This window comes from Solea senegalensis, linkage group LG1 (genome assembly GCF_019176455.1).
Source record: "Solea senegalensis isolate Sse05_10M linkage group LG1, IFAPA_SoseM_1, whole genome shotgun sequence".
Classification (NCBI taxonomy): Eukaryota; Metazoa; Chordata; class Actinopteri; order Pleuronectiformes; family Soleidae; genus Solea; species Solea senegalensis.
Window position 1 is genome coordinate 18027186 of NC_058021.1, and position 23705 is coordinate 18050890.

General features: G+C 40.1%; 1 protein-coding gene across 5 annotated transcripts in view; it reads left to right on the forward strand.

Moving 5' to 3' along the window:
* Positions 1 to 682: 682 nt before the first annotated feature.
* LOC122766367 (solute carrier family 12 member 7-like) overlaps positions 683 to 23705 on the forward strand; it is a 29293-nt gene continuing 6270 nt past the window's right edge. For 2 of the 5 annotated variants that reach the window (XM_044021147.1, XM_044021169.1), the window contains exons 1-17: positions 684 to 1497; positions 8304 to 8398; positions 8893 to 9027; positions 14714 to 14860; positions 17865 to 17919; positions 18509 to 18639; positions 18726 to 18850; positions 18937 to 19041; positions 20391 to 20602; positions 21072 to 21239; positions 21414 to 21512; positions 21944 to 22001; positions 22111 to 22285; positions 22434 to 22552; positions 22650 to 22748; positions 22911 to 23030; positions 23482 to 23586. In XM_044021147.1, the coding sequence (XP_043877082.1) occupies positions 1362 to 1497; positions 8304 to 8398; positions 8893 to 9027; positions 14714 to 14860; positions 17865 to 17919; positions 18509 to 18639; positions 18726 to 18850; positions 18937 to 19041; positions 20391 to 20602; positions 21072 to 21239; positions 21414 to 21512; positions 21944 to 22001; positions 22111 to 22285; positions 22434 to 22552; positions 22650 to 22748; positions 22911 to 23030; positions 23482 to 23586 (2084 nt within the window). In that variant the 5' untranslated portion in view covers positions 684 to 1361. Of the gene's footprint in view, positions 1498 to 8303; positions 8399 to 8892; positions 9028 to 13402; positions 13546 to 14713; positions 14861 to 17864; positions 17920 to 18508; positions 18640 to 18725; positions 18851 to 18936; positions 19042 to 20390; positions 20603 to 21071; positions 21240 to 21413; positions 21513 to 21943; positions 22002 to 22110; positions 22286 to 22433; positions 22553 to 22649; positions 22749 to 22910; positions 23031 to 23481; positions 23587 to 23705 lie in introns of those variants that run through there. The other 3 variants (XM_044021158.1, XM_044021190.1, XM_044021180.1) reach the window with 3 other exon arrangements.

Here is a 23705-nt window from a genome sequence, read left to right on the forward strand (position 1 = left end):
AGGATTTCTCTATTTCTTCACAACAAAGTGCATAAAGTCTATGTATTGAGCGTGGATGGAGCATCTCTTGACGTAGCTTTCTTTGCCATTATCCCGCTTTAGACAGTTTCCCTCGTGAGTGAAACTGGCAGGGACTGTTAAATTTAAAGCACCTTTATTTGTTAATTAAAATATTAGCCCTGGCATAATGATTATAGTATTGCAGGAGGAAGGACGACGATAAATCACCAAATAGATATTTTGACCCACCCCTACTACTTATACTACTTCTAGTAATGACACTATTGTATAGTGCTCACATCCTCTACTGTGGAAATATTCCTCCTTTGTTTATTTTATAAATAATAAAATAAAGAATAAAGTAAATAATTCTTGCCCCGTTATAGCTTCCATTTCATCAAGATAAACTCCGTCTCTTTAAACCTTTTACGTAGCCATGCCAGTAAAACCGATCATTCCCACAAACTTAAAACAATCTTGTTTACTTGTCCCTATTGTTACTTCAAGCTCAATCCTTCCCACCGTCTATTGTAAACCACACTGGTGTTCAGAACATGGAGGAAAGCTACAGTGTCCTTGGATTTTCAAGGTGTTTCCTTTTCTGGCACAATATGTGTGTGCGAGTGTATGCACGTGTGTGTAGAACATTAACACCTTACTGCTACCCACAATGCACTGTGGGAAAGGTAACACCCATGTTTTTTTGACCTGGAGCAAAGTGGAGACGGAAACTACTACCTGTCTGAGGAGAGAAGAGAGATAACTGAGCAGACAGGGTGAGCTCAAAGCTGGGTTATGTCTTTGTTTTTGGTTTTTTTATCGGTTTGGAGTTTGTTTGTGTGACTTTTGGCATCAGGAAGGTGTGAGCGAGACAGAGTCGAGGGAGGAGCTGCAGGGTTTTCCATGTATGGACTGCAGCTCCTTTCATATGGTAAACAGACAATCACATGGGGCAATAGTCTTGAAGCAGTGGGGAGAAAAGGGAGGGAAAGGAACGAGGAGAGTGAGAGAGAGTGTGTGTGTGTGTGTGTGTGAATGAGAAAGGACACACACATACTGGAGGACTCTGGCCTGCCCCATGTGCAGGAGGCGGCACTTTTCACCCTGAGGTTAGAGCCCACAGGATCACATTACACAAAGCAAAGGAACCAACAGATTCAACGTGAGTTCCATGTTGTGGTCAAACTGAATCCTGCTTCTTGCTTCTTCACCAAGGCCTCAATATGGATGTACTACTTTAATTTGTCTCCATGTAGATTCCTTTTTTTGGGGGGGAGTGGAAGCTTAGCAGTCAGAGCCACCCAGGTCCTCACAACTGGAGTCCTCTTCTCTGGTCCTAAGAGGGAATTAAAGACCCAAAGATGCCCACTAACTTCACTGTAGTACCAGTGGAGGATGCAGAGGGCGGCAGCAACGGTGCGGGAGCAGCTGGAGACGCCAAACCTGTCAGTCTGGACAAAATATTTCGGGAGGACGCTAATGAGGACAACTCACAAGGTAGGAGTTTACACAGAGAGACAACATATCTGCCCAGAAAGGTCAGCTTTTAGCACCTTCTTCCTGGTTGGGGTCCTGTTGGAGGTGGAGTCCATGGACCAGCATGCACTGGGACCCAAGTTATGGATTAAAATGTTACGCTTGTATTGGATACGTCACTGTGAAACTGCTCGTGTGCAAACGGAAGCGAGTGACACAAACAGTCGTCAGTCTCACGCATGCCACAGCAGGCACATGCTTCACAGAACACACGAACAAAAACACACACACACATGCTGACTTTTTCAACCGCTCAACCAGCTAGAACTTGCTGGCAGCTTGGTGAGTGTGGTAGGGAGGGGTAGGACAGGAGGAACTATATGCTATTGTTGTTAGTAATGACAGTGAAGCCCTGATTGATAGTCAGGCTCTGGGGGTCTTTCCAGTGCAAAAGTACAAACCCTACAATGATGAAAACCACTGAGGTTGAGAAACGCAGGCTTTGACTCATTCATAGCTGTGTTTTAGATACAGACTGGATGTCACAGACTTTAAAGCTCAACCAGGACAAACCTGATTTAAGATCCTAGGTACAAAAGCTCAGAGAAAGAAACTAACCTTGAAACTTTACGGGATAGGTCAGGTTTTTTGATTTGTTTTCTTATAAAGTGTTGACTCATTATCAACACTAAGTATGTTTTAATGCACAGTTACGTCGAGCTACGCCATTCAATTTCACTTCTGGCCTTTTCCCTGTATACAAGCATTAGTGGTTTCCGTCATGGCACAGTTGAGTTTGGAATGGTAAAGCTCTGGGTCAGGCTTGCATTACGACTGAGTACAGTTTCTTTACTTGATAAGCGGAGTGTGGTCAGCAAGATACGTAGTGTGATATCATACAGGTGCGATGACAACAAAAACGACAATGATGTCAAACGGGACAAAGGAGGACAACCTGCAGCTCTTTTGTTTCCTGCTAAATTTGTGGCTGTTTGTCTCAACAAGACGTCAAAGCCTTGTATGAGAATAGAGTGCAGGCGTTGAAGGAACGGTCGCAAGGGAGTTATGGTTTTTCTGTCGCCCAATCAGCTGACTGTCAGACTATACCGTACTATTTTACTCTGGTACCCCATGGTAAGGGTGCTAAAAATTAAACGGTTGGGGCTGGTTATTTTGGTACTATTCCCAATGGAAAGGCCAAAATATATGGACCAAACCATATATGGACCAAACCATATACACTACCAGGCCAAAATATGGACCAAACTGTCCACTCAGTTGAAACCTGGCTTTGTTGGGTGAAGTGTGTCCACCTCTTGGTCAAACACCACCTTTCAGCTTGTCAGTATTAGGTGATTTCCAATTTAGCATGAGGCTACAGCTGTTGTAGATGCTCTGTGTGTCCCAAGTTTACTGTATTGTTGTACTAATTCTAAGATAAGTGTAATAGCTTTGGCCATCAAATAACAGAAGAACAACACATACACAAAAGAGGAAGCGACAAAGAGTGAGACAATCATGGTGAAATCCAGACTGGTAGAAAGACTCAAAATGGCGCGGCGCTCAACTTGCAAAGACTAGCTACTAGCTAAACCGGAAACCGCCTAATATTAACAAGCTGAAAGGGGGTAGCATAGAGGAGCCAACTTCAATCACTCAATTGATCCCCTGCTATTACTGGGACAAGGACAGGTGTGCTATGAAACAGTGCAGTCAAGCTACAAACGTAGGTTGAACTAACTGTTGATGTAAGGCTCACCAAATAAAAGCTTTACCTACTAAAGATATCTAAAGAATATCTGCTGCCTTTTCTTGCTAATAGACAGCCTCAACTGCTCTCTCCCTGAGCCAAAGTCCATAGAGCAAAAGAATGATTTTACATCACAGCACACTGGAGTTGATCCTCTGCTGCCCTCAGCAGAAAGTTCAAAAGTCTTATCTTGAGACTTCAGTGTTTTAAATCCTTTGTTTGGACTCTCCTATGTGACACAATTTAGTAAATTAGGCCACAGAAGACCTATAAAGCTAAAACTGCTGACTTTCCTTATGGACTTTGGTGTGGAAGAGTAAGTGGTAAATAAACTTAATTTTCTAGCAAGGAGAGGCCATAAACTGGAGTTTTAATATATCTGGCTAAGATTCAACACCGTGACCTGGACTTGCCTGGAGTTTTATGATCGATGTGGAGGGATTTTAGTTGCTGTGATTTCACACAAGACAATTTTTCACCAGGAGGAGCCACGACTACTCTGACTCATCATGAAAACATGCTGTCACAGAGACACATGAGAGCTGACATAGGAAATGATGTGCAAAACAAGGCTAAATTTGGCTTTGTGTCTACATATCTAACACTGATCTTTTATTATGGCAGTACTGTCAGTGATCTGCCTGGTTCTTCTCTTTTTCCCCATTCTTTCTTTTCTCTGGTGAACAGCTGTTTCAACAGTTTTATTTGTTTTTCTTCATCAGATAAAATATGACTGTTTATTGATAGTGTATTCAATTAAAAAAAGTAAATATTAAATACAATAAATGCAGTTAATCAAAAATGACATTTTGTCAAATAAACTAAAAAGAAGAAAGTTTCTGATGACATAGTCAACATTTCTGAAAAAAAAGTGTTATTTGTAATAATTGGCAATTTAAACGATAATAACTGTTCAATGCCAAAAATATGAAATGATCAAGTATCGGCCAGATTTAGTTGACCCAAATGATTAATCAGACTAACTCTAATCCTGAAAGTAGGTCAATCCTGTCAGCCCAGTACTAGGGATATTAAAATGGTAGGAAAAACTGATCTCACTAGTCAAGTATTAACAAGCAGTAAATCAGTGTTCATACAGCCTTTACAACCTGCTGGAATGTTCTAGGACATCAGACATCATTCAACTCCTCTGATGATGTGTTCTATTCATTAATAAGAATCATTATTTGAAGATTGGTTGATCTCTGAATGGATGATTTATCATGAGGTTTGCATGGCATGTTGTTTTTGTCTTATTAGTCTAATTGTCACTATAATTAAAATGCCAAAGACCAACTTTTAATTAGGACTTTGGTAACTTGCAGAACAATGGCACCTTCTTTATTTGATAGATGTAGAAAAAGCAGTGTAGTAAAAGACACTCAGCCACATGCAAATACAGTGCTGCTGAGTAGACATGATGCCATCTGTATAAACAATAACATCGCAGAACCATCATTTTCCAAAGCAGTATCCTGTCGCCAGCATCAGGTTTCATGCTGCCTCACTTTCTGCCTGTACTGTAGCATTACTATTGGTTTACCTATTTAAAACAGTAAGACTACTTATAAGTAAGTAGTATTGCTTTTTTCCCCAAGCATGTATACACATAAGGAAGAAGGAAGGCAAGCTCCCTTCAGGAATGTACAATTTTCTCCCTCTTACCCATCTTTGTGTTTAGTGAAACCATTTCAAAATTCTGTCAAGCATGTCAAGGAAGTCGGGAAGAACCTATAAAATTACTTAAAATTCAATTTGGTTATAAATCTGACTGTAAATCTCCCTGCACCAAATTCCATAGAGAAAATCAACAACTTTACATGATGGCATATAGGAGTTTGTTTATCCACTGCTGCCTCCATCAGTAAGTTCAAATGTGTTATTTTGCGACTTCTGTTTTTGAAATCCTTTGTTCTGTTTTACCTCAGTGACACAAACTTTACAAACAAGGCAGCCGTAGACCAACAGCTGTTGTGTCTCAGTGAGCTAAAATTTTCTCCATGGAATCTGGTGTGAGAGAGTGAGCGTGTTGTGATAAATGAGACAAAACACTTTTTATCCACAGTAAAGTTGAAAAGGAAGTTAATGATCCCTCTGGTTCTGCTCTTAAGGAAGCACTTGTGGGAAACCCATTTGTTTACTTTGTTTATCACTGGTGTAAAGCCTCATTAATCTGGTTTGACACCAGCTGATTTATTCAATCATAATTTTTACCATTAGAGTATTGGATTAGCTGTGACATAACATTGGCTCTGTGGCCTTTGACTTACTTTTATTACATCTGATGGACTCATTTTGACATAGTTGTGTCACGTAATAATAATGTTACTTCATAGTTTTGGCAAGCCGCTCGGAATGGCAGTAGCAGTTTCTTTTTTTTACTGTACTTCAAAAATCGTGCAAGGTTTCCTTAGTCAGTAGACGTCGTGTTTACAGCTCAACAGGTTTTCCTTGTTTTACACCAAAGACAGTTGACAAAAACCAAATACAGGCAAAAGAAACACACCCTCTCCACTGGTGACAACTGTGTCATCATTTGTGAGTTTCCTTTTAAAAATAGGTTATGGACCATTTGCTTGGCAGTGATTTTGAGAGGTTGTTAGCAGCAAAAACACAGGCGTAAATAATCAAATTAGCAGTGGCTGAGCTCTATTTAGTTTCCTCTACACTTTGGGATGACCTTTGAAATGACCTAAAACAGAGCCTGTGAGCCAGGTCAAGGCGAGAAGAATGCCTGACTTCATAAATGCTATACAGATTGAATGGACACAAATTCACCATAGAAAAACTAGCGGAAAATCTTGAGGAAAGTCTTCCAAGAATAGTGGAGGCTGTTATCGCTGCAACATTGAGACCAACTCCATATTAAAGCACTGTAAATGTATTTGAATATGTCATTACAATCCCTGTTGGTGTAATAGTCAGGCGACCAAATGCCTTTGTCCATATAGTGTAGTCTGTGTTGACAGTTCATGGCAGTTTCCTGCATTTATGTGTGTTAATCATTTAGTGGCGTGTTAAGTGATTTGGATGTTGCACATACAGTGATGTAGTGGATTCATGAGCTGAGCGTCCATGACGCTGTGCCGTTGTACATGATGATATATGGACATCTGCTGGCTAAGATGGGAACTGCATGAAGAAACCTCTTTGGAAATTTGTGCAAGCAAAACATTTAGAAATATTTTATTAATCCCTCTGGGAAATTTAGGTAAACGATAACAATGACTGTGATTTTTAACACTTTTATTTATCCCAAGAGGATTTCAGATGTGTGTTAATTTGTTTGTATTTAAATATTTGTGTTGCTTATACGCACAAAGGTGTAATATAGTTAAGGAACCTGACAATGAAAACCTGGTGTAGATTTTTACAGTTAAACAGCCTTATTTATCTGAAAACTAAAGTTTGTACACCTCTCACCAGACCCCATAGAGAAAATCAGCGATTTTACATCACAGTGCACTGGAGTTGTTCATCCACTGCTGCCTCCATGAGAAAGTTAAATTGTTTTATTTTATGACTTTGGTGTTTCAAATCCTTTGTTCAGATTTACCTAAGTGACACAAACTTACCCAAGGAGGCAGCAGCAGACCAGCAGCTCCTTTGTTGCTGTCAGCTTAAAATGCTTATTTTCTCAATGGAATTTGGTGCAGGAGCGTGAGCACTTTACACTTAAGTTCTTTAGTTTTCAGACAGAAGAATGATGAGATCCAGCTGTTGACATTCTCTTAAGATATCATAGACTCAAACAACTTTTTTGAAATTTCTGAAAAGCCTTTTATTTAATGGTTAAAATCCATGTTTTTCCTTGTGTCCCTGCTGACAGGCAAACCTGACTGGAAAAGTATCAACAACACCAGTTTATCTCTTATTAATTTAGATAAAGTTTTTAGATTGCCTTGTAGTGTAGTTGAAATTTTGCTATTCAGGTTGGAATTATGCTATTTCGGTAAAGTATGTAAAAGCGTTTACCTCCCTTTATCAGACTAAAACACTGAACTGTGCAGATCAGAACTCACTAAAACTTTCTCTGACCCCCGTTATCAAACAAATCTTGTTCTTTTACTGTTAATGTACTCGCACATCAGCCAGTGTCACAAGGTAAAGAAATAAATAAGTCATTTATTCTCTATGAAGAATATGTTAGGGTATTTCCAGTCAGTCAGTGCCGGGGTCTTTTATGTCACCCATGTCCCCCAGATCAGTTGAATCTACAGTTTATGATGATGGATGTGAAATAAAGTGATTACACATAGTGTAACGGACCACTGAGCTTAACCTCTGCTCACCAGGTGTCAGATTCTCCTTTGAATAAAAAATACAGAGGGTTCAATAATCTCCCCCGCTCATCACTGCACGCCACATTTTCCATCTCCACCGCGTCATGTGCGTCCACACAGCACACTTCTTGTCTTTCTTATCAACGGCTCCTCGCTGATCCCTGCACCACTGTCAGGCCTCGTATTCTTCGAGGCCATAAAGACGAGCCGACAACAGTGTGACCTAGTGTCATAATATACCATATCTAAAAGGCTGACAGCCACGGGGGCAACATAAAACTAAACCAAAGGAGCAGTTTGAAAGACATATTTTTTTAATGTTAATCTATGTTCCGTCTGTAAAACTCTGTGGGCAGATCTTGAATTTGCCCGTCGTCCGAAAACTGAAACCTTTGTCCTTTGAGAGACAAATTAATGTCCTCGTGCCAACGTTTAACAAGAAGCTGCAAAGGTTTACAACTGTACTTTGGATTATAAAGCATTATTGTGTCAAGTTAATTAAGGTGTAGGATGAACCAAGGCTTATAAACACTGTTTCCATCTTCTGGATTCCAGAAGATCTTTGTGGATCTGTATAGAACTTTACCTGCTTATAGCTGTTACCATCTTTCATAAACATGACAAAAATTCATCCTCATCTGTTAAGATGTGGCTGAGATAATACACGTCCGAATCAGAATCAAACCGTAGTCCTCATGGAGACTGAAAACCTCATCTGAATTGAAGTTTAGGACAATTTACATACAAAATGACACATCATGAATTATGTGTATTTGTCCTTCATGTCTCATTAGGCGATGACGTCCAGGGTGAGTCCAGTCCATTCATCAACAACTCGGAGAACGATGAAGAACCTTATTATGAAGGGAAGAACATGGCCCTGTTTGAGGTAAGTCCAACTGCATGTATAAAAAACACAATGTCCTCTTTGACTGATGAAAAGAAAATTCATGTTGTATGTCTTTAATGGTATCAAGAAGATAATTGTATTGTATGGAACTAATCACACAGTATGTCGCTTATGTTTTAGGGTAGAATAAAGCTAATAATGAGTAATTGTTGTGAAGAAACCGGCGCGGTGTCAATGTGTCACATGTTTTTGCTCTAAACTGATTTTTATCGATGTATTCCATCTGCTGCCGATATCACAGAGCTGCTAAACTGTTTCCTCATATTTTGTTTTATAATAAAAGGACAGTGAAGATCTACTGTATTCTGTACTAAAGATAAAAGCACAGGTTAGAAGTACTTAAGAACATTTTTAGAAGGCTATTGAGGGTTATAGTCACACAAATGAAACCATATCTATTTATATGAGATAAAATAGAACTAAAATATTATTATTATCCTTTTATTAACATTGATTTCGTGCTCTCTCTGCAGGAGGAAATGGACAGTAACCCCATGGTGTCGTCTCTGCTCAACAAACTCGCCAACTACACCAACCTGACCCAGGGCGTCCGTGAGCACGAGGAGGAGGCGGAGAACGAGGATGGGGTCAGGAGGGTCACGGTCATGGTAAGGACTTCTTTTAAAAGTTAACTGAAACAGTGATACACTAACTTATTTTGGCTTTTGAGCAGGAATTTCCTGCAGGTTTTACAGTCTTTGATGAAACTCTTAAAGGTCCTTAAAGGAGGGTTTATTGACACAAATTGAATGTGCTACTAATGGGCTGCCATCTGTGCTGCCATGTTTCTAAAGCAGACCGAACGGACACGTCAGCCAGGACACATGTTTTAAAGCTGAAGCTCACGATTCAAATAAGGAAGAAGGAAATCCTTTCTCCAATCATTCTCTTTGAGATTTCCCAAATGTTAAATTTCACAACCATGCCTGCGGGGATTCACATCCTGTTACCATGGAAAAACGCAAGTTCTGCTTCAGTGACAGGAACGTAATGGAATTTGCATTCAATTCACCCAACAAACAACAAAACACAATTCTTATCTGCAACAAACAGGAAAAAGTGGCCTCACTTTTGCCTGCCTGGGTGTTTCAAGGCTTTCAAATGATTAATGTTGTCTTAATGACAGTTAATCAGTAGTTAATCACATGTTTAAAAGATACCCAATCCCCACTGGCCGCTCAATTTTAACTGGACACTCTGGATAAATGTTAACAAATGTTAAAGATAAAATAATCATCTGTAATAAACAAGAAAAAGTAGCCACATGTCCGTCAGCGTGGTTCCTTTGGGGAAAAGTCAGTGCAGTTTGTCACGTTACAATCATTTCGTTGACATACGTGTCTCGTGTGCATGGACGTCCTCAGTCATTAGAGCTGGAAAGAGGACAAAAAAAATTCACAAAGATTGGTGTCCTTCACACAGATTTTTCATGAGACCACATTCTGACAGAGGCAGCGTTACACAAGCACGCTCTGTGGTGAGCGAAACAAACCCAAACTTCAGTCAGACGGGGGGGGGGTCAGCGCAGAGATTTGTGCGTTTTGTTGCAAACACTGTGCATTTCTCTGCTCTCCTCAAACACAAGCCTGCTATGACAAACAAACAATCACACACACGCACACACTGGTGAGTCTGAAGATCTGCTTCAGGCACATGACGAGAGGCTTTAAGGACTTCAGGAGCCAACAAAAGGAACTGTGTTAAGATGATGCCGTAGAGCCTTTTAGTGTGGAACCAGCTGATGTGGCCGGTAAATGTACAACACGAAATCACTGAGCTGCAAACGAGTGACGAGCTCGAAGCTCAAAGCTACAGTAGATACAACAGCCTCGCTCTGATCAAGGGCTTTTAAATGTCCTGTTACTTTTCTGGCAACGACAAATATTTGGTTTGGGCATAAAACTTACTGACCTGAACCTGGAGAATCAGCTGAAATCACCATCACTACCATCTGACATCAGACGGTTTTGTTCAAGAGAATCACGTTCAGGCGTCACAGTAGAGGTTAGTGTGATGAATGCGTTCAGTAATATAATATTTTACTCGATATTACAAGTAATTTGCCCAATCCACACTGTATATTGTATAATTCCTTATTTAATTTGAATATTAACACATCAAAATTCATAGTTTATGTAAAATTGAATGGGTAAAATAGATTGGAAATTAGTATTATAGAGTTTCTTTAAGATTACTGATTCCCAAATTCTGGGTCGGGACCCACAGATAGGTCTCAATTTATTTTGATTTTTTAATTTTTCCAATCGTTAGTTAAGATTTATGTGTATATGTTTTAAGTAACATACATTTACATGCAACATGCAGTGTGGGGAATAGGTAAATTGGACACTCTAAATTGACCATAGGAGTGAGTGTGAGAGTGAATGGTTGTTTGTCTCTATCTGTGTGTGTGGCCCTGCGATGGACTGGCGAACTGTGCAGGGTGTACCCCGCCTATCGCCCGATGTAGCTGAGATTGGCACAGCACCCCCCGCAACTCTCTGGTGGAGGATAAAGCGGTTAGATGATGACTGACTGACTGACATTTAATTTACAATTCAAAATGTTGTTATAGATGTGGCTGTAAACGAGTTGCTACACTATACGCACATTTGCTCACATCTATAAAATCTATAAAAAAGTGGGTCCCAGCTTCAGATGTTGATCTTTTTGATCATATTACAAAAAAAACTGTTCTTAAAATAAATTTGAAGAACCAATTCATTGTGAGGAAATAAATAAATCGGTCTCACATCTTGAGATTTGTTATCAAGTTATTATGAGTAGATGCTTTTATTTCCTGTAATACTAAAGACATAAAGTAACTCTGGGCAATTCAGAATATCATTTGAATTTTGATCCTTTGTCATAACAATACGGCAACATTTTGTTATATTTTATTTAATTACATGAGTGTAAGTGAATATTGTAAATTTAAGTGAAAATAGTCTTTCTTGACAGTGTTTGAACATGCTGTTCATTCTTGCAGTGAAGGAAAATAAATAACTGTAAATAAAGATGAAGATCACCGGGTCTGTGATACTGTACTGTTGTACTTGCGTACGTAATTTCACCGCAATTCAGAGCTCGGCTCCTTGAAGGAGGAATTTATAACTAAAATTGTTTTATCAATAAAAAAAACTTAGGAATCTCAGTGTTAATTGTTCTAAAGTGTTGCCTCCTAAACATTTTATATTAACAAAAAACTATTTATCTCACCAGTATATCTACAGTCTATCTATGTCAAAAAATCTTAATTTAACCCCCATATATTTAGGAGGCCAAAAAGCCTGAAATCTCATGTACTTGACAAGTTACATTCATGTTTAAGTCGTAAAAATCTTCATCTTTTGCTCAAATACAAAGTGCAGCTGTGAACTTGTTGCAGATGGAGATGTTTTCCTACACGCTCGCCTTCACACGGCCGCAGATTGAAAAAGCAAGAATTGACTTTGGCGAGTGAACTGCTTCCTGAACACAACACAACAGTGTCTGTGAAACAGGAAGCTGCTCTGCCAGAGGCTGCACGGAGGCGGACAGTGGAGGTGGTCCCTGTCGGTCAGGTTCACGCTGAGGGTCAGTGTAGTCTAGAGTGTCTGAACCTGAGGCGCTGACTTTGTACCGGTGCTGCATGGAAATCCTTGAAAGTGCTTGAAATGTAAGGCTGTTGTTTTCAAGGTTGGAAAAGTGTGTGAGATTTCTTGAGATTTATTTGATAGCTCTCTGACTGAATACTAAATTTAAATTAATCTGTCTACTAATCTTCTGTAAACTAATCTTTTTGAGATTTTAATTTGTTGTTATTAATTTCAATTCTATTTTTGTTAAATTCCTTTTCTTAAACTTTATTACTTTGCCACTATTTGTATTATATTTTTATATTGTTCTGTCCTTTTTTAAAGAGTTATTCGTAAAGGTTTTATCTTTTTATGTTCACATATAAGTCAAATGTGCAAAAACTAAACTAAACTGTTATTTCGCAATTGCAGTAACAGTTTTTGTGTCCATATTGACGATGTAAAGCAACTTTTATCAGTGCATCCTGATTAAAAACCACACAAATACAAAATAAATTCACTTTATAGACTTTGGGTTTAGATTTATGTGATCATTTCAAATTAAAATAAGTGCAATAAGCCCAAGGAAACACAAATAGTGACAGTGTTTGTGCTCCACAGTCAGCAGGAAGAGTCAGTCGGGGTGTTTTCCTTTTTTAAAGAAAAGTAGAGGCAGTTGTTTGTCACGTAACATGAGGAATAATACTAACACAAGCTAGTGTCTTCTGCTGAATTGGACTTTTCTGTATATTAGGTGCCACACATGCCACACAACACTCATCAGCTGTTTTTAAATAAATAATAAAAACAAAACCTGTATAAAGCAGTGTAGAACAGAATCATCATCATCCTCATCCTCGTCAGCCTGCCCAGTGCCCCATGGAATCTGAATTACTTCCATGTGGTGGCTTTTTCTTTTTGGGTTTTCTTTTGTATCCTCTCTGCTGAGCTGACACTGAAAGCCAACCACCCCACAAGATTATTATTATTAATAATAATATTCATCTTAATAATAATAATGATAACAATAATAATAATAATTATAATGATAATTACTATGATTATTACTATTGATAATAATAATAATAATTATGATAATAATAAAAAAAAAAACTCATATTGTAAGCTGCATGCCTGGTGACAGTAACTGCACATACAACAGTTATTTCAGCATGTCTGATCATATGAAACCATTGTGAAAAACAACACGTCCATTCTCTGTGGGTTTTCTTGGCAGCAAACATGAAGAATCTTTGAAAAAGAGACAGTAGGACCTTGGACTGTGTAGAAGCATTGATGGTGTTTTACTAACACCCGCCCCCAGACTGGTAGCTCTGTTATTTTCTTTTTTTCCTCCTTCATGAGTGAGTGAACAGAGGGAAATGTGAGGTTTGAGACTGAAGACGGAGCCGCAGAGACAATACTGCGTCAGTGAGGGGGAGTTAACGCTGAGGCAAGAAGAGGATGAGTAGCAAAAGTAAAAGAAAAGGATGTGGGTGTCCCAATCCCTCACATCAGTGCAGAGCAGTGGACACGTCCCGGGACAAAGTGGTTTTATTTAGAAAAATGGTACGTACGCGCTTGTTTTGTAGACTTTGATATGAACACTGTAATTATTACTACTGTTAGTTTGCAGCTTAAAGCTGGTGCTGTAGGAGTGAACTACAGTGACGGCTGATCGTAAGAGGGTAATTTATGCCTTTATCACCTCTCACTTAGATTATTATATTATACCTTTGTATGTAAGTCTGAATCAGTCTTCACTCCTTCGTTTACTGCTTGTTCAAAATTAACCGGAGCTTAACTCAGGGAACATATTACACCTGTACTGGCATCCTTACACCGGCTCCCTGTGTATTCAGAATTCATTTTAAATTTTTTTAAATTAAGTGTCTTAATTGTTCTCTTAAAGCCTCACACTCCAGCCGGAGTTCTGAGGTCGGACAACAAACTGCTTTTATACTTTTGCCTACATTGTGGCTACAAAATTAGATGAGACAGAGCTTTTTTGGCGACAGCTCTATGTTGTGGAACATATTACTTTTATTATTTAATCAAAGAAACCATAGTCAATTCATGTAATGGTGTTATTGTTTACCACAGCCTACTGTACTTTTTACAATCTTAAAAGTCAATATTCTTCTATAACGTAGATTAATAGAGATTTAAAAATGCATCTATCCATCTATCCATCTATCTATCTATCTATCTATCTATCTATCTATCTATCTATCTATCTATAGTTTAAGGGCAAAGTCCTCAGTTTTCACTCTGTGTTAGGAAAAGCAGAGAAAACACTGAGGTTCATATGAGGTCTCAGCAGCCAGAGCTGGTCAATACAAGTTGGTACGTCACAATGTTTTGGACATTTTGGACACATTTTCCTCTTTCTTTTTCCAGTAGCATTTCCTTGCTAAGCTGAACACGAGACATGACAACAACAAAAAAGATTTAAACTGCTGACACTGTTTTGGTCAAAGTTTTGTGGCTCACTTTTGCACAAAACAAGGTTATTTTCCTGACATTTTGTACACCAGTAATAGAGCACAATCGGTTCATAAACACCGTGGAACACAGTGTATTATTGTTTTATGACAGGCAATAGGGAGATGCTGTAATCGTCCTGGAACTGTATTTTATTATCGTTGTATAAAGATGGTGTTTTGCTGGTGTTCAGTGAGGGCTAACAACTAAAGATCTCATGTACTTTGTTGGTTGTTTGTTTATCCACCTCCAGGTCCCCCAGATGGGAACCTTCATTGGAGTTTACCTGCCGTGCATGCAGAACATCCTGGGCGTCATTCTCTTCCTGCGACTCACCTGGATTGTTGGTACGGCGGGAATCCTGGGCTCCTTCGCCATCGTCAGCATGTGCTGCATCTGCGTGAGTCTTTTATAAATCCACCAACAACACTCGCTGACAATGATGAGCGGGAAGATCCAGTTCAGACCTTTTTAGGATTGTTAAGTAGTTTTAAAGGGGACATATTATGCAAAATCAACTTTTTAACCATTTTAATACTTATATTTGGGACTCCGGATGGCACTACCAGTCGCCAAAGTGTGGAAAAACAATACTCAGTCATGTTTTCGTGGTCCCCCTTAGTGTAAGTATAGGCGATAAAACACTCGATGTTGAATTCCCTGCGCTTATGACGGCAGCATGCGCATTTCACCGCGAATGTTACCGCCCCACCAGTAAGTTTACTTGGAGAGCTCCACCTTAGCTCCACTTTGTCCCTGCGAGAGTGCAGGCCAGCAGTTGCCGTATTTAGTCAGCGAACGTATTTCACCGACGTACAAATACACACATTGTTAAGAAAAGGTCACATAGAGCTCATAACTGACCATTCTGACACGTCCTAATTAAAAATATTTGTTCAGTATGTCCTCCATGACCGGAGCACAGACTCAGTCTGATACAGTCACATAGAGCGGCAGTTTATTCAGCCCGCCGTGTGCCGCTGGCGATCAGCGGTGGCGATCAGCAGTGCTGTCCCCAAGTGCTTTTAAATGATTCGCAGTTGGGCAGTGTTCGGCTCGATCCTTATGTAGGACGTCTCTTCCTGTGACGGCACTCTTGCTGTTTTCTGCGCACGCTGCCATGTTGATACTGTCAGAGAACTAGTGGAGGGAGGGGGAGAGGAATGGAGCTGAGCGAGTGAGCGCTGTAAAGAGGACAAATCAGAAACCCCCTGGAAGAAGTGGGTGTGTGTTTGCCTGTGTCTCATTTGCATATATAGGGACCATGCACTAAAACCGATCGTTCTGTCCGATAATTTTAAAAATCACTTGATCGGATATCAGAAAGACACTTTTCTTTTTTTTAATCTATACAATCCAAAAATCCTATCACATGCTTCCAGATGTAGCGCGTGCTGCAAATCAATAAAAGTGGACACCATGATCGAAATCAAGTTGGCCTTGCATTTTAAGCTGTGATAGCAAATTCGGTGCTAGAATTTGAGAGAATTTGTCCTGGAACGGTCATTGACTTTGATGTCAACCAAGGTGTGGGGACCCTGTTTATAGGATAAGAATATCTGTTTTGAAATAGCTTGAAATGACTAGGTGGTAAATGCACAAATGTAGTTTAAAAGGTGTAAAATGACTGTATTGGACTGATATTTTGAATTTTGGTGTCAGGACAGGCAAACGTGATATTGAGTCACTGGTTCTGTGATTGATGTTTGTTAAAACACAAATCAACAACATTCCCCTCAGGCTGTTTTGTATCAAACGCCTGAATGGAGCAATAATATATCTGAGGTTGAGTCTGCGATTTTACGGTGTATTAAAAAGAAATAGAGACCAGCAAACAACCACATACTCTCTCTCTCTCTCTCTCTCTCTCTCTCTCTCTCTCTCTCTCTCTCTCTCCTGACACTGTGGTGGGTTGATTAACAGTGACATTAATCTTCAACGTGTGAGTTCAGGGGAGATTCCCCCAAAACAAGCAACAAAAAAAAAAAATTGGTGTCTTATTTACAACTCGTACGTCAGCAGCTCCAGATGGCCAAACAGAACAGAGAGCTGACTGTTTGAAAAAGTTTGAACTTAAATGCTCATCACTCATGTGATGTGATATGAAGAATCCCCTCCCTCAGACAATGCTCTTTTTTTACTATATACAGTTGGGCGACAAATTCAAGGGAAAAAGTGTTTCAGTAAAGGTGTGGAGTCGTTGCTTACATGCAACTAGACGGTGATTCTACAACTCGCTGAAGTCCAAACACCATTCTTACAAAAGTTATTCCACCATTTGGTTCTTAAATGGTGGCGGAGAAAATCTCCCCAGGGTTCCCACATCTTGGTTGACATTACATTTTCCAGGACCAATTCCCTCAAGTTCAATGACCAAATGTGCTGACACAGCTTAAGATGGGGCTCTTCGTCCATGGCGTCCACGGCGTCCACTTTTATTGATTTGCAGCACGCTGAATCTGGACAAGTGATTGTCTTTGGAGTCTTGGTCAGTCTTTGTCATTTTCTTTGGTGAACCAGAGATTTTTGGAATTTGCATTTCCCAGGCATCACATCATTTGCTCTCTCATGCTAAACGTTACCCGCTCATTGTTCTGCAACGGAAGAGACAGACAATGGCCACAACACCACTCGTAATTACAACTCCTAACAGTAGGTGGCGTCGTAACAAACAAGGGAGACATTTACCTAAACATCAACTTAACTTCTTTGCATATAATTCAAGCACTTTCAATGACCTGTGTCTACTTAAGTAACTTAAATGTTGTTGTTGTTTTTTTCCAAATTCACAAGCTTTCAAGGATTTCAAGGACCTGTGGGAACCCTGGATAACATTTGTGAAAGAGTAGGGTTGCAATATTCTGGAAACTTTCCATTGGAATTAATTAATACAAATTTGATTTCATTTTTGCTAAAACAATCAGATTTCATGCTATTGCTCAATCACAGGCACATAGCACTACCGCAGGGCTGTTGAGGCCACGCCCCCCAACATGCACATGCACTGTGCATTCCCCATCACATGACATCACACATGATTTCTACAAACCTGAACTACAGAAGCCACACATTTTAGCCCAAGGACAACAAAGTAGAGTAAGTTTGATTTTGTGAACAAATCGTTTCAAAGAAATGTTTGGTAAATTATTCAAACCTTAATTTTTTTTACGTATATTGTTTAAAACATATACATATAAATCTTGACTGAAAGGTTTTGAGACCCTTATAATGATAATATAATAATGGGTGCACACATTTCAAGCACTTTCAGTGACCCGTGTCTATTTAGAGCGAGCCTCAAAAACCATGTCTGCCACACCAGTCCTACTAATAACCGACACAATCAATGTCTTTCCAGTTTTTCCTCCCTTAACCTAACATTTGTCCTCTTTCTCTCTTTGCAGACTTTGCTCACAGCCATATCAATGAGTGCCATAGCAACCAATGGCGTGGTTCCAGGTACATTATGAGATGTTGCATTTTATTTCCCACAATTGCATTTAAGACCAAGACAATTTAAAAAAGCATTTGACAAACGTAGATAAACCCACGCTGATGTAAACATAAGCTCCTAGCAATGAAGACTTATAGACATAAAACCAAGTAATATCAAATGAATAAATGCAGTTTTACCCCAAGTCCTTGAGTTTTTATGTGCAGTTGAACACAAATTATTTTAGAAAAAAAATATATAAAAGCTTTGTTATAATACCCTGTAATTTCAAAGGCTAACAGAAATTGTGCCAGAGATTTCCTCTGGGAAAATGTGGGCAATACTCTGGCACGACACACACAGTACACACAATAATTTATTTGAGTATTTCTGAAAGAGCCAAGAGATGATTTGATAATCACAATGTTATTGTAGAGAGCGGGGGATTCTGGGTTCAGCAGATACGTCTGGAGACGACCACAAGACAAATTTGACACTCCTCCGTTCTCCTCATTGTCGTTTTTCAACGTTTTTAAGAAAGCTATTTTTTTCAGAATCTTAAAATACCAAACAATGAATCTGGAAACAGTCTAAGTGGGATTTATGTCTCCACAGCTGGTGGCGCGTACTACATGATCTCCAGATCTTTGGGTCCTGAGTTTGGAGGAGCAGTTGGACTCTGTTTCTACCTGGGAACGACCTTCGCTGGATCCATGTACATCCTGGGAACCATAGAGATCCTGCTGGTGTGTTTTCACGTGGGCATAAGTTGATCCTTCTGCTGCTCCTTTTACGATAATTTCACACTATTTTTCTATCTCCTCACTGGCAGACGTACATCATTCCAACAGCGACAGTGTTTAAAGATGGCGAGGATGCAGCCATGCGCAATAACATGCGCGTGTATGGCACGGGCTGCTTGGTCCTTATGGCACTGGTGGTGTTTGTCGGGGTGAAGTACGTTAACACGCACATAATACGTACATCGTGTATTTACGTTCCAGCAGATGAACTCACTCCCGTTCCTCCTTGTTTCTCTGCAGGTATGTGAACAAACTGGCTCTGGTGTTTCTGGCCTGCGTGGTTCTCTCAATCATGGCCACGTACGCAGGAGTCATCAAGACCATCATCGAACCACCCGAGTTTCAGTGAGTTACCGCGACATGTTTTCAAGCTTTAACGCTCTAATGTGCAATGTTTGATGATGTTTGGTCTCCGTAAACAGAAATGATATGACATTTGCAAATGGGCCCACTTGCGACACTGAAGGGACTTTCACATAATATCCATGGCCCACATCACCACAAGGGGGCCTTCAGTATACAGTCAGCAATTAATTTCTCAACAGGTCTAATGTGTAAAAAAAAAAGGGCTTTTAATAAATCACACATATCTTCCATTATTATTATTCAAAGATTGGTACAGCGGCCTATTAATAGACAGTATGCTCACCATATTTAGTTGTCCAAAACACCCCACATCACGAGCATGTCCGGATTTTCCTCCTCCTCTTTTTTTCGGGTTTTACTGCATGTGTCTGTGGCAGTTCTGTGTCCTTTGGCTACCCACGACCTCACGTACGGGACTGGATTGAATTTGGCCAGAGGGGGTCCAACAAGATTTAGGAAGAGTAAAGTTGATATGGTGAATGTGAGCAAAGAGGCACGCCTGGGAGTGCAAATCAAGTTCATTTGAGAAAATCCGCGCTCACATTCAGCACTTGCAATGGGAATGCTGTTGACAGCAACAATTAACTCCATCAGCTCATCTGTATGCCCGATCATACGACTGCGCGCGGGTTGGCAATGTGACTCAACCTCAGTCCCTCCATATCGTGCACCTGCGTCCTCGGGCCAGTACTGTGCATAAAGCACCTTCAACTCCTCAATTAACTTGTTATATCCAGTTTTATCCTTGAGATAACATACGGCCCTCCAAGTTCTATACATATGTTTTTTTTTTGTGAGAGGTACTGGATCTGCCCAAATAAGTACCGGAACACAGGGAGGCCAAAATTAAGAGGTGACGGATCTTGTTCCGGCAGGATCCGGCTTAAATTAACCCCTGCTATCAGACCTAAGTGAGGTAGCATTTGTGTATATGCAGTGGTAGAGCAGGGACAGGCGGGGGCAAGACACATTTATCTTGTCAAATTGATTGACGATTGAACGTTTTTCGAGCAGTAGAATTTACTTCTGAAAGTTTTTCATAGACACCTCTTTGTGATTTTAGTGAAACTCCAGCTGGTTCGCAGTTGTCTAGCTAGGGCAATGTTGCTGTTGCCTCTGGCTGTCTAGACAAAACTCAATAAAAGTTGCCCTCCCATCTTAATCTGTGTCAGCACATTCTGTCCTTGAATTTGAGGGAACTGGTCCTTGAAAGACCTCGAAAAGTCCTTTACAGGCATAAAGCAGCACTTTCAGATTAGAGAGAAGTTCAGATTGAGATACAGCAGCACACGTCTAACCACACCACACTTGTCTCCGTCTCGTTCCAGCGTCTGTTTGTTGGGCAACCGCTCACTGAAGAACGAAAAGTTTGAAACGTGTGCAAAGACGGAGATGGTGAAAAACAAGACGATGACCACCGAGCTGTGGCCACTCTTCTGTGACAGTCAACTCTCCAATGCTACCTGCGACGAATACTTCAACTTGAACAACCTGACGGAGATACGGGCCATACCGGGTCTTCTGAGTGGAGTTATCAAAGGTGAGAAGGAAATCCTGAGCCGGCATAAATGGGAGTTTCACCTTTAGATGCAGTAAATTATCCACTTTATCACAGCAGACAATAAAAAACAAAACAAATTTTAGTGTCGGACCTGCTATCAACTAGCTGCAAGCTGAACCGGAAACTGCCAACAAGCTAAAAGGGGATGTGTCACCACCTAGTGTCGTGGAGGCAGACACACTGCTCGGTTATTTCGATGCCACGCTAAAATTAGAATACAACGGCAATGGTTTCCCTTTTTGTGGAGCAAGGAATGGTCGATTTCATTGGAGATAATCAGCTTCCTGTTAACACTGTTGACACGCGCCTGCCCACTGTACTTGAATGTTTATGTTCTGTCTCACATAGTTTCAGAGCTAAAACACTTGTTGGATGGATTATTGTGGATATAGCCTGACTCTTATGTTCTCCTAATTCATTCTTCTCCCTCTGTGTGTGTGTGTGTTAGATAACCTGTGGAGCACCTACGGTCCGGCTGGTATGTTGATAGAGAAGAAAAGCCAGCCGTCAGCACCAGCTCAGGAAGCTGTGGACACATATAATAAACATTATGTCTTCAACGACATCAGCACATACTTCACTCTGCTGGTGGGGATTTACTTCCCGTCGGTCACAGGTAACTGAGCCGAGGTCACTGAGAAAGTAAAAAGGTCAGATTTGGATGACGTTGTTGTCGAAAGTGTCACATTTTGGTGTAACTTTGAATTCAGATACAGTTGTTTGCTAATGTGAGATGGATGAGTTTATTGATACTGTGGGAAACTCTCTCCCTCTCTCTGTGTGTCTTCAGGTATAATGGCTGGTTCTAATCGGTCAGGTGACCTCAGAAATGCCCAGAAGTCGATCCCAATTGGAACCATAATGGCTATTCTCACCACCTCCTTTATCTGTATCCTTTGCACTCTCTCTTGTAGTGTGTGTATGTGTGTGTGTTCTTGCATTTGTTACCTCTTTAGGACCCTTTCTATTCAATTCAATTAAAAACAACAACTTTATTTGTTCCCAGTGGGCAATTAAAGGCACACAGGGCAGTTTTACAACACACAGACGAGTTAAAGATAAATAGTGTTTAACTATTTAATGTATCTAAATAGTATATACATTCAAATAAATATTGAGAGCTGTGCAAATTGCTTGCAAAAGTGTTGGAATGTAAGTTCTGTCGTAAACACTGACCTTTATTCTCATAATATTAAGTATTTTTTTCTCTTCAATTTGGCCCTAATATTCGTACTAATACTCTAATATGTACTAATACTAGTTGATAGAACAAACTCAGGTCAGCTGTGCTGAGTCTTTTCTTCTTAACGTCCTGCTCAGACCTGTCCTGCGTGGTCCTGTTTGGAGCCTGTATTGAAGGAGTGGTGCTGAGAGACAAGTACGTCTGATCTTCACTGTAAAAATATATCGAAAAACAAACATTAGCATCGTAAAACGTGTGTATGTGTATGGACGCAGCACACGTAATTCAACTGTGTGTGTTTCAGGTTTGGTTTCTCGGTGAAGAAAAACCCAGTGATTGGTGTTCTGGCGTGGCCGTCACCCTGGGTGATTGTGATCGGCTCCTTTTTCTCCTGCTGTGGGGCGGGGCTTCAGAGCCTCACTGGCGCCCCCCGGCTGTTGCAGGCTATTGCTCGGGACGGCCTCATCCCGTTCTTACAGGTCAGTTTTTCAAACATAGTCCAATCTTACCCAAACACATGTTCACTACATTAGTTCTACATATTGACTTCAGTAAGACTGCAGTCAGAAAAAATACATGGAGCCTTTTCTTTGTCTTGATAGACAGTTTGTCCTCTGTGTCTCTCAGGTCTTTGGTCATGGAAAAGCCAACGGTGAGCCGACGTGGGCTCTGTTACTGACAGTCGGGATCTGTGAGATCGGAGTCCTCATCGCGTCTCTGGACGCTGTCGCCCCCATTCTCTCCATGTACAAAAAAACAAAAAAATCAGCATTTAAACCAGTTAACCACTGAAATAAAAATGAAAACAATTGTCATAAACTTTCTTTACTCTTGTCCGCTCAGATTCTTCCTCATGTGTTACCTGTTTGTGAACTTGGCCTGTGCCGTTCAGACTTTACTCCGTACGCCCAACTGGAGACCTCGCTTCAAGTTCTATCACTGGTAAGAACAACGTCCAACTCAACTTTGTCTCCAACATGTTCTTCCTCTAATCCAGACTCACAAAAGCTACATAAATGAACTTTAACTTAATTTAATACATCATTTCTGATCTTAATGTTTTGATCAGTCGCTTCAGCTTCTGTTTCTGCGTGTGTCCTCTAGGACTCTGTCCTTTTTGGGGATGAGCCTGTGTCTCTCCCTTATGTTCGTCTCGTCCTGGTACTACGCCCTGGTTGCCATGGTGATCGCAGGATGCATCTACAAGTATATAGAGTACAGAGGGTGAGTATGACGGCTCAAGGGATCAATGCAAATCAGAAACAGAACAGATATTACAATTGGATTTGTGTTATAAGTTAATAAATGTTGAAGTTCTGTTCAATATTATCCATGTAATTGATATAAAATATCAGTCATGTATATACATATAAATGTCATGTGGTAGTTTTACCACATGAACTACTCTGTATACTAATGCTAATAATTTACTATTTACTTTATGATTTATTGCCGTAGAGCAATAAATCATAAAAACAACTGATGGGAACCTGATTTAAATAGAATACATATACACAGATTTTACACAGTTTGTTGATTTCTTGATGTCACAGATGAGAACAACGTGCTTTAGATTTGCCCTCACTGCCTTTAGTTGTTATTTAAGTGTCGAATTCAGCAGCCGTTAATAAAGTAAATCATGTTTTCTTTTTATTTTCTTTCTTTTTGTTTGCAGAGCAGAGAAGGAGTGGGGAGACGGAATCCGAGGCCTGTCCTTGAACGCAGCACGCTATGCTCTCATCCGCCTAGAGGAAGTTCCACTACACACTAAAAACTGGAGGTGTGTTTATTGTCATTTAGACACTTTTTTTGTCTTAAACTTGTCACTGTGATTTTAAAACTGATTGTACAGTGTAATGGTGATACTGGTACAATACAAACCTTGATAATACAAAATAC